The sequence below is a fragment of the Lagopus muta genome, chromosome 1, assembly GCF_023343835.1.
Source record: "Lagopus muta isolate bLagMut1 chromosome 1, bLagMut1 primary, whole genome shotgun sequence".
Lineage (NCBI taxonomy): Eukaryota > Metazoa > Chordata > Aves > Galliformes > Phasianidae > Lagopus > Lagopus muta.
In genome coordinates, this window is record NC_064433.1 from 1,840,861 (window position 1) to 1,856,023 (window position 15,163).

Sequence of the window (15,163 nt, forward strand, 5' to 3'; positions counted from 1 at the left end):
AAAGGAGGAGCTGCAGAGATGTGAAATTTCTGACAGGCTGTTGATTTCCTCTATGGATGAAGCATGTTTGAAAACTCAAAACTTGACTGATCTGCTGGAGCATGTTCTCTGACAGACAATATAAAATCAATGCATCACATATTAAGAGGTTGGGGTTTTTTTTTGGCATGTAAGAGTTTTTGTTTGCGTGGGAGGTGGGGGGAGATTGCTTTATTTTCTGTCATCGAAAATGAACAGCCTTTACCTTAAGGTTTTTATAAACTGTCATCTTTAATCAGACACACACAGTAGGACTGTCAGTTCTCATAAGGCATTGGGGAAACGAAAAAGAAAAAAAAGGCACAAAACGTGAAGCTGTTCCCCATCCTCTTCCTGTGCACGCGCCCTGTTTTTGAGATGGCCTCAGTCAGAACGAAACCTTTTCTTAGCAGTGTCACAACAACAAGCTTTGCTGAAATGTGTCTATAATTCAACGATGCAGACTTTATGAGAGCTTGTCAAAGGGAAAAGAGTTAGGATTCGCCTGCAAAAAACGTTCATTCTTGCTGTTGACAGATATAAAGTACTAAATGTCAACAGCAAGGGACTTGTCAACTAAATGTCTGCTAAACACTCATTAAACCAGGGGGAGAGAAAGCGGCAGCAGGGGGTGTCAAACTGCTCCCTTAAGATTTTGTTGCTTGCAATTGAGGTCAATTGAAGTAAACAGAGAATGTATGGGAAGTTGCATCAAGCACCTGCCACGCTCAAGGATGAGCATTAATGACACCAAAATAAAGATGGGAACGTTAAGCAGCATGGCGACTAAGGGTACCATAATCATAGAATCATGGAATCATAGAATTGCTCAGGCTGGAAAAGACCTTCAAGATCATAGAATCATAGAATGGCCACAATGAAAAGGACACAATGCTCATCCAGTTCCAACCCTCTGCTATGTGCAGGGTCACCAACCACCAGACCAGGCTGCCCAGAGCCACATCCAGCCTGGCCTTGAATGCCTCCAGGGATGGGGCATCCACAGCCTCCTTGGGCAACCTGTTCCAATGTGTCACCACCCTCTGGGTGAAAAACTTCCTCCTAATATCTGATCTAAACCTCCCGTCTCAGTTTAAAACCATTCCCCCTTGTCCTGTCACTATCCACCCTTGTAAACAACTGTTCCCCTGTTTATACAGTCCCTTGAAGTACTGGAAGGCCACAATGAGGTCTCCCTGGAGCCTTCTCTTATCTAAGCTAAACAAAGCCAGTTCCCTCAACCTTTCTCCACAGGAGAGGTGCTCCAGCCCTCTGACCTTCTTAGCAGCCCTCCCCTGAACCCCTTCTAAGATCATCAAGCCCAACCAGAATGAGAAGCAGCAGTTGAGATCTACTGATCTGAATCCCATCTGCCTTGTTGCATTGCAGAGCACTGTCTCCCTGACTCAGCAGGAGGACCCTGCCTCTCTTGCAGAAACAAGACTCAGATGAGCTGTGTGATATTTTCCCATCTCTTTGAAGATAAGGGGTATTTTCGACTCTAAGACTTAAGAAAAATTGTATTCATGACATCTGGACAGTTTCATTTTGAAGAGGCCACTGGCACTAAAAGTTTGCGAATAATGTGTACGTAACCAATTTACATCTGATTGTTCCTTCTCTGAACATTATTCTTTTGGAAATACAGACTTTAATGAGTCGGCATTACAAGTTTCATCTTCTAGCTTGAGTCACTATTGATTTCTCGAAAATTGAGTACTCTGGGTTTGATTTCAAAGCGCTAAAAACATCAGCTCTCATTATTTACCATTATCTGTGCCCTAAGATTATTTTCCACCTACTTCAATAACAATATATTACTCTTAGGCTGATAAAATGCCACGCATTTTTCTTACCAACCCTGGTGCTATTTAACACACTCCCAACATACTTCAAGCAACGAATGAGCTAATCCAATTCACACACTCCTTCTGCTTACAAAAGAACACATTCTGCACAGTATCAGGCATTAATTTTACAGCATACCACTAGGAGGTATTACAGCAGATTTTAAAAGCACATGAGTTGTCTGTTACTACAGCTGTAAAAATGTGACAGTAACAAAAGGGATTATCGATGACATACCTCTGTTCTCAATTATATGCACAGATTCATTTCAATTACAGGTATGCAGATATGAACACTGCTCAACCACAACAGCATCTGATGCTCACAAAGACCAAAGGATTCATATGCCCCATAGGAACTGATGGTGACTTTGCCACCTCCTCCCAACATTGTGAAAACAGAGAACTTACATTCTAAACATGGCACCTTCGATTTTGACATATCCTGAATTAAACAGTAGCTTGACACAATTATTTCTGAAGTATGGAAAGCTACAACATCACTGCTAACATACATGTAGCTGGGTATATATTCTATACACTGAGCACCTCCCTCCCAAGGACAGGTTATCAGTGGAGTCTGAAATGTGACCTTCCACACTGGCAAGCAGATTGCCACCAGTTGGCGAGGAGCAGACTGGTATCAACAAGCAGCAAAAGAAAATTACTCTTCTCCATCACTACTCCCCTGCAGCATTCATTTTACTTATAAGAAGAGCAATCACTCTTTTCACCATTAGCACAAATGAAAGCATTAAAAAAAACCTCATCCTAAGATGCTACCAGTTGAAAAGCCGCTGCTTTAAATAATGGGGAAATTGAAATGAGGAAATCCATGCAATTGTTAGACTGAATCCATGAATTGTTAGATCTGCCTGCATACTGTTCTATTTGCCCTACCTCTGAGCAGTCCAAACCACCAGGAACCAACAAACCCTGCACTGCTTCGGTGCGCCCACACACCTCAGCATTAAGCATCTCAAACAACACCAGCAGGAGTCCAATTGGTTGTACACCCCTCTTCCTCTTTTCCTTTTGTTTTGGTTTGCAAATAAATCAACATTTTGTTTCTCACTTTCTTATTGTCCAGGCTTGGAAACCAAAGGCAGAACACTGCTGGCACGGTGCAGTTGCTCCCACTTGGTAAAGAATGCACTGCTGTACTGCTCAGTTCAGCCCTTCCAGAGCACTTCTTTACAAGGATACAGTTTTGCTCAGAAGTGATTGCTTCTTCCGAATCAATGAACACTGAGCTTTCTCTGCTGTCCTACAATCATTTTAATTGCTGCTTGATCTTAATGAAGTGTGGCTGGTATTAATAAACGGATCCCCTCGCGGCTTTAATACCCAACATCCAAACAATGTTCAACTGCATGAGCACCAGCAGTGCTTTCATGATTCAAAACGCCATCATCTCCTCCATCTCCAGCCCCTCCCCCTTAAGCCTCAAGACTGCAGACATCTGTTCTTCAATTGTCTGGTAATAAACATACTCTATAAAGCATATGTAAAATGATTATTACCCTGAAGAGCCAAGTGCCTTTCAAACGCCAGATGAAACAAATAAACAACGGGAAAAAAACCCTCCACCAGACAAATGTTACAACAGACATCGCTCAGGCTGTTCCATATTCCACAACGTCAGGGCTTCAACCTTGGTCCCACGTGCATCCATCCTCCAACGGGAGACGTTCATCCACACACCAATAACGCCAACGCTGCCACGATCCAAGCAGATGCTGGTTAGCAATGAAGGATGAAAAAAGCAACTGGACTTCCTGGGTAACTTTTATACTTTGACACCTCCCGCAACATGTAATTAAGGAAAATCAGATGTGCGGTTCTCTTCAATTTATAAACACAATTAGTTTTCATATGTAGTTAGTAAAATCTATTCCCAGGAATCATCCGTGCTAGAATACCCACTTGTCTTGCAAAAACTCACTATTCATCTATTATGTGTGTGGTGGTGTCATTAAATCCTGGTAATTAATCTGGGGCTTAGTGAGCCTCAATTGTCCTAGTGGAAATAAGGGATACACTTCCCAACCTGCATGACAACTCATTTCCCAGTGCTGGCTCACTGCTCTAACTGGATTCAGGGGAAGGCAGACTTTGAAACCCACTTGTGTGTTATTTGCCCTTCGACTCTCCGTGGCTGTAAGAGTTTCTCTGAAAGAAGGTCCCTTACTGGAGACATGGGGGCAACGTACAGCCCTTGGAGTGCCTGCTGACTCCTGCATTCTTCTGAAAGGTCTGAAGCCAAGCTCAGTTTCATCTTGCAAACAAAAAAGGATCCAAAAAAGGCTATTATAATAAAAAAAAATGAACTCTGTGACTGTGCAACTCTGATGCAACAGAAAATGACACCTTTTCATATTAGTAGTACGAAAATGATGAATTCAAATTGATGAATATGAATGCTTTGGTTACAACTCTCCATCCAAACTTACTGCACTGTGCAGAATTATACTGCCCAGAGCCCCATCCAGTCTGGTCTTGAGCACCTCCAGGGATGGACGGGGCATCCACAGCCTCTCTGGGCAGCCTGTTCCAGCACCTCACCACTCTCTCTGTAAAGAACTTCCCCTTGACATCCAATCTAAATCTTCCCTCCCCCAACTTCAAAGTTCTCCTTGTCCTTCTATTATCTACCCTTCCAAAGAGTTGGCTCTCTTTAGGTACTGGAAGGCTACAATGAGGTCACCCTGCAGCCTTCTCTTCTCCAGGCTGAACAAGCCCAGTTCCCTCAGCCTGTCTTCATAGGGGAGGTGCTCCAGCCCTACAGTCATCTTAGTGGCCCTCCTCTGGACCCTTTCCAACACTAGAAGCCCTTGAGCTCCTAACAAAATCAGCTAGGTTGTATGGTGTTAAAACTTCTCTGCCAACATACTTATGTGAACTCGACAGAAATAAGAAAAAAGACTTTGAAATAAAATATTGATCTTTCTGAATTCAAAACAGATTCATTTCATGCCTATGACACTGATGGAAGCCGATTGAGAGTAGCCGTAAGAAGTCTTGAAAGCAAATGGAAAATAAAACAAGTGAGAACTTCACACCTCTGCAGCAATTACCTCCTGGAGACCTTGACACTTAACATGATAACATCAAGAAAAGGGTGACAAAGATTTAACCAACAAGCAATGGACAGAAATAATTGCACATGTCAATATTTTTGCAAATCCCTCCATACTCAGCATTTCCAAGTGACAAGCAGCACCTTACAGACAATTTTAACAGGAAGCAATGAGTAAAGCCAGTTTGCTAGTAGGATAGTCACTGCTTTGACTCCCATCAGAATCACAGAATCAAAGAATGGCCTGGGTTGAAAAGGACCTCAAAGTTCATCCAGTTTCAGTCCCTCTGCCACAGGCAGAGTCATCAACCATTAGACCAGGCTGCCCAGAGCCACGTCCAGCCTGGCCTTCAATACCTTCAGCACGAAGTATCCACAATCTCTCTGGACAAGAAAGGAAGAGAATTCCACGAAGGGAATTATGAAAGAAAGAAATCCAGTGCTATGCTCATTCCAAATACGCTGCCAAAGTTGCAGATCACAAGTTAAAACTGAGACTGTAAGGACACCTGTAAAATATTTATTCTGTTGATGATTAAGGCAAGTAAAATCACATTTGTAAAGTTTCTACATTGTTGACCTGAACCCAAACTCACCCCATCCAACAGTGAGAAAAAGGTAAGCTGGGTCATGGAGCGTTATCTTTCGCTTCATTCCATTCTTGATGCTCCACTCAAGAAGCTAAGATGTTGCAGATGGTTGGTGAAAAAAAAATATATTGCAGGCAGATAACTTAATGTTGATGTAACTATTTTTTATGAAGCACATTAATTCTGCTGCATATCTTGCAAGCTGGTATCGAAGGTGAAGTGTTTGTAAGAAATGTTTTTTAAAGCACTCGTGTTTGACTTGTATGGCAAAAAAAAACCAAACCAAAACAGAAAAAGAAACGAAGCAGGGAGAAAAATGGAAAGAAAGTATTTAACCAGTTTGTAAATCAATGTGGAACAACTCATCAATAAAAAGAAGAGCATTCCCACCCCACTCTGTGCTTGAAAGAAGATTGCAAATTCGTTAGAAATGAAGAGACTGAAGTCTGTGTCCTAGTGGCTGTCTTGAACAGCTCATCCCATCAACTACTCCTTCTTTTCTCACAACAAAATAGCTGAAAAATAAACATTATGTTCCAGTAAAGTAATTTTTAGCACGTTTCCTTCAATTTAAAAGAGATTGGTGTTGATATAAAACGTGCTTATGAAATTATCATTATAGGCATCTTGCAATAAATAGAGAGCACGCCGATTTCCTTTTGTAAAGGAAAGATCTGAAACAGCCAACAAACTGTAATATGTCCTCAAAACTGGTGCTGTTCTAAAGATTACTCCAATATCTGATGTCATGACATCAGAAATATGCATTTGGAGGGATTAATGTACTTTCCCCCCACATTTTTACGTCCCAAGAAGTAACAACAGCTAAGTTCTCAGCTACCAAGATGACATTCAGAATACTCTTGCTCTCAGGATCAGATTCCACTTTTTTATCTTTATTACTATTTTATTATTGCTTGGCTTTAGTGCTGAAGAACGCCCTGTTGCTTCAGTGAATCATGACAGTGAGTAATACAAACAGCAAAGGAGGGAAATGCACTTTGAAGGTGCAAGCAGTGAATAGGGAAGGATGTGTGTGACATGCAAGGAACAAGCAGAGGTGAAAGACTGACATCAACTGAGAAAAATTTAATATTATTTAACTCTGGCAAAAGTAAGAAAACGTACTGTTAAATTGCAAAGTTAAAAAGAGCAAAATTAAAGCATCAGAAGTGAATGACTTGGTGAGAGGAGACTTATTACAGACTTGTTTGAAATCCCAGCCATCCTTGATAAGCTCTGAATTTCTATGATCTTAGCAACTGGCACAGCTCTTTACATCACACATTTAATTTTCAGTCCATAGAGCACACTTGTTTATCAAGGAACGAACTTACCTTGCAGTTCATAAAGTATCCTTCTGACTTTTTAAGCATAATAGCGAGCGATAAACAATTTGTGACAGGCTGAAACTAAAAACTTCCCAGCTTGGGTCAATAATAAATGACACTGTTCAATGGAAAGGGTCACCTAGGCAAGCATTTCCACCTGAAGTGTTAGTTAATCTTGACAATGATGAAACAAGCATTGGCAACACACCCAACTGGTGTTTACTTTTTACATGTGTGCACAAAAGCTTCTCCACAAGCCACAAATACACACATGGTGCTGGGGAGTGTTATCTCAGAAGTCACAACATGCCCATAAATAAAATGGGTTAATTCTACTTATCCTAATTATTTTCATAGCAGAACTACGTGGAAAGCTTCACTTACCTGAGGAGTGGGTGAAAGATGATGGTGATGTTTCTGGCTCCCGGTTTGCAGACGAACTTGGATCCTCCACCTTCGATTAAATTATCATCTGGTCCTCCTGGAAAACAATACAGAAGTTGTTCGACAGAATCTGAACATCCCTTGATTTTCAGATAGTAACTGATAATTAGAGATTTAGCTTTGTCTGTAAGTGTCATTACACTTAACACTAGTCTCAAGAGTCCATTTGGGGCTCTTCAGAGTCCATTTCCTACATTGAGCTTTGTAATTTCCCAGCAGAAGTCCCCATTGCCCAAACAAAAGTTGCATACAAACAGGCTCTCGTCTATGGGAAAAACAGATATATTGAGCTTGGTATGCTTTTGGGAAGTCAGATAAGCTCAGAGAGTAATTTATACACATTGAGCACAGACTGCAGGGTTTCAAGTGGCATGAAGCACCCATCTCCATGTCACTGCAGCTGAAGCAAAGCCACTTCCACCAGCAGCTCCTAACAGCGAGATACATTAAATCAGGATATTGAAATAGAAAAAAGGAGGAAGACAAATACTTAGCCTACATCTCCCAGAACTCTTGCATTTCCTGAGTGCAACAAAGACCACTCCTTACTCTTACAGAAGAACACACTTTAAAAGAACAGGGCAGATGCCTCTCACATTAGCATAAAAAAAATTACATGATCCTGAAATTAGCAGAAATTCATCATATAATGCCCCTGAGCTTTGGTCAAACTCTCTCATCACAAAGCTCAGACAATCTTCTTGCCTATATCATCTGACAAATAACCCTATCAACTCTGTTTTTGGACTTGGGCAAAGTCACTATCCCAAATGTCATTAAGCCATTTTTATGTTGCATGTGAACTCCCCTTTAATGATTGAATAATAATTAAATACAGAACCTAATCACATTATTATGATAACTTTACAGGCAGGAAAATGACAAAGTACTTGAAATCATAACAACACCAACAGATTATTGAATTTTTTGACCCTGACATCCTTCTGCCTTAAAATGAGAAGAAGAATGTCTTCAAATTGGAAGGTGGCAGAGGAGGAGGAACAAAACCAACTACTAAGTGCCTCCAATTCTCTTCTCAAAGAGAAGTTTATGTGCTTTAGGCCATTACCTGCAAACAATCTATAAAAAATAATACAAACAAAAAAACAAACGACAACAACAACAAAAAAAAACACCTTAATGAGCTGATTTAATTGGCTCTCCTGTTAGCAACTTCACAGCAATGCCCAAGGACTGAGCCGGTCACTGACACCAATTCTTTCACACCCTACAGCGGTCCCTCCAGGTCAGGATTGTTCTGTACAAGAACTCACAGTGCAGATGCAAACTCAAAGGTGTTGTTTCTGTGCCCCAGTGAGGGTGAAGATATTAAACTCCCTGTGGATTGGGCAAGGAAAACAGGAAACAAGACGAATCAACCGGCTGAGGTCAACAAGAGAAACAAAAGCAAAGCAAAGAAGCTCCCTGTTCTTATTAACTACACCATGGGAAGTTTACCTATACAGATACCACCCGATGCATTTTGGATGCTGTTCTATCTTGTTACAAGATCATGAATGTGTTTGGATTTGGGGGTTGGTTATAGATGAATCACAGAATCATTAAGGTTGGGAAGATCAGTAAGATCATCCAGTCCAACCATCAACCCATCATCACCATGCACACTAAATCACATCCCTCAGTGACACATCTACCCTTTTACTGAACACCTCCATAGATGGTGACTCCACCACTTCCCTGGGAAGCCTGTTCCAATACCTCACCACTCTTTCTGAGATTTTCTTCCTAATACCCAACCTAAAACTCCCCATACAAACACTGCAGCAGGGACACGGTCCTTCTTGATGCTCTCCACATCGACATAAGGATTCATGAAATACAAAGGAACAGCAGTCTATAACACTTCACTGACTGCAATTAGAGAAAGCTTCAAAAAAAAAAAAAGAAAAAAAGTTCAGGCATTCAACATTGAAAAAAGTTGGGCACAAGTTGTAGGAAAAGAAAATTACCCATTTCCCCTATTAACGTCAGACTCTGCGATTCCAGGGGTGGGAAGATCTGTGTCTAAGCTGACATATTGAGGAATTCATCCAAGCGTGAACTACTGAGGCAGGAAGCGAGAAATCCAGGCTCAAATTAAGGAAGGGGTGTTATTCTTGTTACACCAAGCCACCCTGTGCTAATCAATATTATTGACTGGGATGAACTCCATAGCAAGGAATAAAGCCATATATCTCATCTATTTGGTCACAATAGGTAAGATTTGAGAAGAACAGAACACCAGCACTGACAGAAAAATTTGCTTTTTTACCTTCTCCGCTCTCAGCTTTCAGTTAATAATAATGAATGCTCCGTATGCCACATGGAGAATAAATTCTGTTTGCAGTAAAATATTCTACATCCAACCACTGAGATGCAAATCTTATCCCCAATGATACCCTGTAAATACCAACAACACAGTACTGCAAGAGTTCTTGTTAACATCAGCAGCCTTACATCTCTCGATGCTGCTGTTGCAACCCTAAGGATCCTTCACTATACCTATGCAGCCCAACATGAGCACAGCCCCATTGGTGCAGATCATGTCCCAGACCAACTCCTGAGCTGCAGACCTAAGACGTACTTTCATAGAAACACACTCTTAATATCTTTCCATCCTTACTCGTTTGCTCTATTTCTTGCATGGAGGTGAACTGCCATTCATCCAACCTGAGAAGAAATCAAGGGCTCTGTACCAGTTGGCTGCAGAGAATCATAAACAATCAGATAGCTTAGGTTGAAGAGGACCTTAAATATCTTCTAGTTCCAGTCCCTCCACCATGGGAAGGGCTGCCAACCATCAGATCAGTCTGCTCAGCTGGCCTTGAATGGCTCCAAGAATGGGGCATCCACAGCTTTTCTGAGCAGCCTGTTCCAGTGAAAAACATGTAGGAAATAATGGAAATGGGGAAAAACACCCCTTCTTCGGTTCCTTACCAAAATGATTATCAGACAGGCAGTTTGCACGGTACATGGATCAAATATAAGCTAAGTAAGCAAACAGAGTATTGCTGGGCTGTCCCACATAAATGCCATATCCCCATGAGCAGACTACAAGGGAAGAAAACGTTCCACTGCACGAAGGAAAAGGAGCTGTAAAGCCCACTTCCCAGTTAGCACTGAAGATTTTAAGCTGTAAGTGCCCAACTTTAAGTCATGACAGCTCAGTGTAAGCACTGACTACAGGACTAACCATCCACGCTCACTGATGTACAACATCACGATGCACACAGCCCTCCAACAACCATTGGGACTGAGCATACATCACTGCTTCAGCAACACCACATTACACAACTCCTTCATTTGGACTGCAGGGTTTTTCTTTAGTTTGAGGCAAGAAATTATAACAGCCGTGTGTCACAGGCACTAGAACAAAGCCTAAATGTTTCACAGCTGTCACAAAGTACTACTGTTGTAGCTGTTCTTTGTTAAGAGCACCAGCTTGCTGATTTCATCTGCCTGGTAATAAATTACAAAAAAAAAAAAAGAAGAAAAACTTGGAGGTGAAGCAAAATTTGTCATACAGTTAATGGCATCCTCATGCTGTGCTAGCAATGAAGTGTGCCCACCTGAATGTCACTGTGAGTGGGAGTCAGACTGGTCCATTAGGAACACAGTTGAACGCTTCTGAAGTGGAGCCAAAAGCTTCGTGCTTCAGCAGGAAAAAGGATGTAAGATTACCAAGAAAGCTAGAATCCCTGCATGCACATAAAGTCTGATCAAACACGAACGTTGTGTCCAGTTCTCCATTCTGTTTGTATTTTACTGGGAGAAACACCAGCCATGGTACCTCTCAGGGACAATGCCACCTATGCACACAGGAGATCTCAAAGTGATGATGGCAAGTGTTCTCATCAGAGAGAAGTGCAAGGATCCTTCTCAAGACTGACAGGAGAGACAACAACCAGCATTCTGTTCTATCCAGCAAAAAAGGGTGAAGAAGGAAGGCATTTTTATTAATGAGCACCAAAGGAAGTCAATAAAACACATTGCAAATTTGTGACAACATTGAGAAATCCATAGAATTTTCCAGGAAGATCATGCTTTGCTGATCCATTAAGTCAACACAAACACTGAAACCAGTCTTCAGCAGTAAGATTTATTCATCTATCTATCTATCTATCTATCTATCTATCTATCTATCTATCTATCTATCTATTTTTAATTAACCAGTCTTTTGCCTGGTCAATTCCTTTTGCCATTAAGTTATTCAAAGCTGTCTACCACCATTTGAAGTACGTGTGCACTTACCCAGTTCACTCTTTTCAGAAAACATACTGAAAACACATGGTAACAACAGAAAGGATTAGCAGGGTTCCTCAGAAAGCATCTCAGTTTGTGCTTTATAAATGCATTAAGCTTCTTTAGTATTCCTGTATCTATTTTGTACACCGAAGCAGCAATGATGACATTAAGTTAGATGCAGCACATCACACAAATTATGTCTCCTCATTTAAAGATAAAGCTCTGGAACACACTGCATGGAGTTTCCTTGCACTGACCCACAACCTTGCAATTGATGCAATTAACACAGAGATGATTACCTCCTATAACCATGGACTGTCATATGATGGGAGAAGATTGAAGCAGGGAGAGGGGTCAGAATTACACAGACATCCTGTAATTTCCACATCTGTCAGGTTAACTTCCCTATCATCAAATTAAAATAAAAATTAAAAGAAGAAAGTATTATCAATTTATAAAACAATAACAGCAAACAATGAAAAAACAAAAACAAAAGCAATGGAAAGCTCTGTTTGCCTCTCAATAAGCATACTTTTAGAAGGTGAGATATCATATATTTTCTATATTCTATATCACTGCAGAGCACTATAACACCTTACCAAACTGTTTTGGAGGTAAGTGTCTTAAAGCACTTCACCCTCAGCCCCAATACAAAGAATCATAGAATCATAGAACCACAGAATGACCTGAGTTGAAAAGGACCACAATGATCAGCTGGTTTTATGTACAGGGTCACCAACCACCAGACCAGGCTGCCCAGAGCCACATCCAGCCAGGCCTTGAATGCCTCCAGGGATGGGGCATCCACAACCCCCTTGGGCAACCTGTTCCAGTGCCTCACCACCATCTGTGTTAAAACACTTAAAATGCACTTTAAATCCTATCAGCAACAAAGATTTTCACTGCATTTAGTGAATAAGTAATTTCCTTCCTGAAACATCCAGTAAATATCAACCAAGATTCAATGGAAACTACAGCCACCCAAAAACCCTGAGTGCTGTCAGCAAATGCAGTCAGATCTTTCCCAGTTACTTCTTCCCCTTCCACTGCACTGGCACAGGACAACTTCATTTACTACTCTACGACTGCAAACTTTTCAGCTAAACAAGTCCCAGGCACGTAGTGAACAATTCTTCTGCACCTCTCTGTGATCAAAGTGCCTTTCTTAGCAAGCCACTTCACGTTAATCTATGCAGCCATAAAAAGAATCAAAAAAACAGGCTTTGAAGCCACAACAATCAAGCAATCAACACAGCTTGCTAATCAATGCCACCTCCTCCATCCTAAGCATCAGAGCAAATTTTGATAAGAGAAAAGGATCGGGTGTTATGGTCCTTCCCAAAAGTTCTTGATTATTGGGAGATCAACAGAATAGCTATTACCTGCATATCATCTTCAGGGTATGGAAATAAAAACGTTCATTTAGCATCAAAGGAAAGAAAGCCCGAAGACAGCAAAGCAGGTTATTAGAAAACAGAGCTCAATAGAAAAGAACAATTGATCTGCGCTACTGTGGAACAATACGTATGAGGTTATATAAACCAAGTCTCTTGCTTTTTCATTTCTGTACATTAGGGCTCAATTGTCTCCCAACTACACCTCCTTAAAAAGCCACACATGAGCACCACGTTCTGTTTTCTCTATGCTGATTCACAGCGGTGAGTCAATGGATTGGTATTTATCTTCAAGTTCTTTATATAAAGAAACAGTCACGATTATCTTCTCCATAGTTCTTTCACATGCCTTGAGTCATCAAACCTACCTGCATTCAGGTCATTTTCCAAACTACTTTAGGATACTTGCTTTTGGAGAGCCTGCTGCTCTGCATATTAAGAAACAAGACAAGTAACTTTCCTACAGGGATGAGGAAAGGGAAGGTGCAGGATCAGGTCTGCTCTCCAGACCCAACTTTTCATCCTTCCACTGAAGAATCTAGCGTCCCTAAATTAGCATTTGGGAGTGCTTCAAGCACCTAGACCAGCAATCCTGTAAGTAGTATGATGGAATTTAGGCAAGTTCTCCTCAAAGCCAAGAACTATTTAAAGGAAAAAATATTCAGCACCTACTAGTAGGCCCAAAAGTGCCCAGTTGCCTCTGTGCTTTGATGCCAGCCCTACAGAAAATAACCAGGAAACTTCCAAATCCAAAGACCCTTCCCTTTGAGCAAACACAATATTTGAAGCCTTATACTTTTATTTAAAATTCTGTTTGACAGACAGCATTGAAACACAACAATTCTCCATTAGTGTAGGTCAGTGTGAGGTTAATGCTTTCTGTTTCTGAGCCATGTTCTCTTCCCTCCTTGTTGGACTACTGTGAACCAGCAGTTATGGGGCCAGCAGTGCATCTGGAGCTGAAACTCAACATTACAAATACTACAATAAAGGTTGTTTATAAGTAACTGATACAAAATTCTTCTGGAGAGTCCTTCAAATGCCAACCAATCTAAGATGGCAGAGAAAAAAATGAGAGGTTTCATTTCTAGTGGCACCTGGTGGATTATTTTAAGCAGACTGCTCTGCCTACTCCTATTTATGTTCTCTTTGTGCTCTTCATCACAAATTGCTATGGAGACAGCACTACACAACTAGGGTAGGTTGGCACTGGGTGACATGGTTTAGTGGTGGCAATGGGTTGATGGTTGGACTAGATGACCTTACTGATCTTCCTACCTTAATGATTCTATGATTCTAACTACTGCTGCTGACAGCAAAGTACCTGCCCACAGTCACCACACATGGGGTTCCTATTCCCTCTTGCAAGAGGAAGGAGGGAGGTGAAATGAGCCTGGAAAAAAATATTTCTATGTATTATCAAAATTGACAAGAGTAACCTTCAGCCATTATGTTTGAGGGTAGAAGCAATTGAAGAAAACAAAGAAAAGACTGTATTATGTTTGCTTAATTACATATTCTGTTCTAATCATGGCAGCTGGGGATTTCTAGACTAGGCCATCAAGTGTAGGGAACTCATGTTTATAAACATGAAGGCACCTTCTACCCAAACAGACAGAGATCAGCAAGATGATGACACTGGCACTAGAAGAGATCCAAAATCAGTGGAAATTAGGTGGCTAGCTACTTGAAAAACACTGGTTGTCAGTCCTTGGGCAAGGACTCTGCAGTGGTAGGAAAGGAGCTCCCAGCTCCCAGTCTGTACATCACTTGTGACCAGCAATAACACTGTGCAGGAGATACCAGCACCAGTGCACATCCACCCCAAATCACACAGACCACATGCTTACATCTGGTCAGTTAGCCTGCCAATACTTTGACAGAAAGGCGAGCTGAGAATTAAAAAGAAAGGAATGTGAAGGGGAAAAAAAAAAACCAAAATAAAACAGGAAACTGACCTTTAAGGTTATGAAGTACATCACATTTCATTTCTGTACTATTCCCTTAACTGAAGATCTCAACAGTTCTCCCAGAAGCAGAGCATGGGGTGATGCTCTCTGATATGGCTGCAGAGCAGCTTCCAAACTAACAAGCTTTCACTAGAGTTCTGCAGAAATCCAAGCAGGATCAAGAGCAGATCTAGATTCAAGTCATGGGACCGATGGCCTCTATGACCATGATCACGTTTCCAGGTTTCAGTGTCCCAAGAATGGAA

At 41.2% G+C, this 15,163-nt stretch overlaps 1 protein-coding gene across 4 annotated transcripts in view; it reads right to left on the reverse strand.

The window, feature by feature from the left end:
• Window positions 1-15,163, reverse strand: part of EXOC4 (exocyst complex component 4) — a 398,652-nt gene that overhangs the window by 195,674 nt on the left and 187,815 nt on the right. For all 4 annotated transcript variants that reach the window (XM_048925488.1, XM_048968403.1, XM_048967537.1 and 1 more), the window contains one exon: window positions 7,250-7,346. In XM_048925488.1, the coding sequence (XP_048781445.1) occupies window positions 7,250-7,346 (97 nt within the window). The remainder of the gene's footprint in view (window positions 1-7,249; window positions 7,347-15,163) is intronic.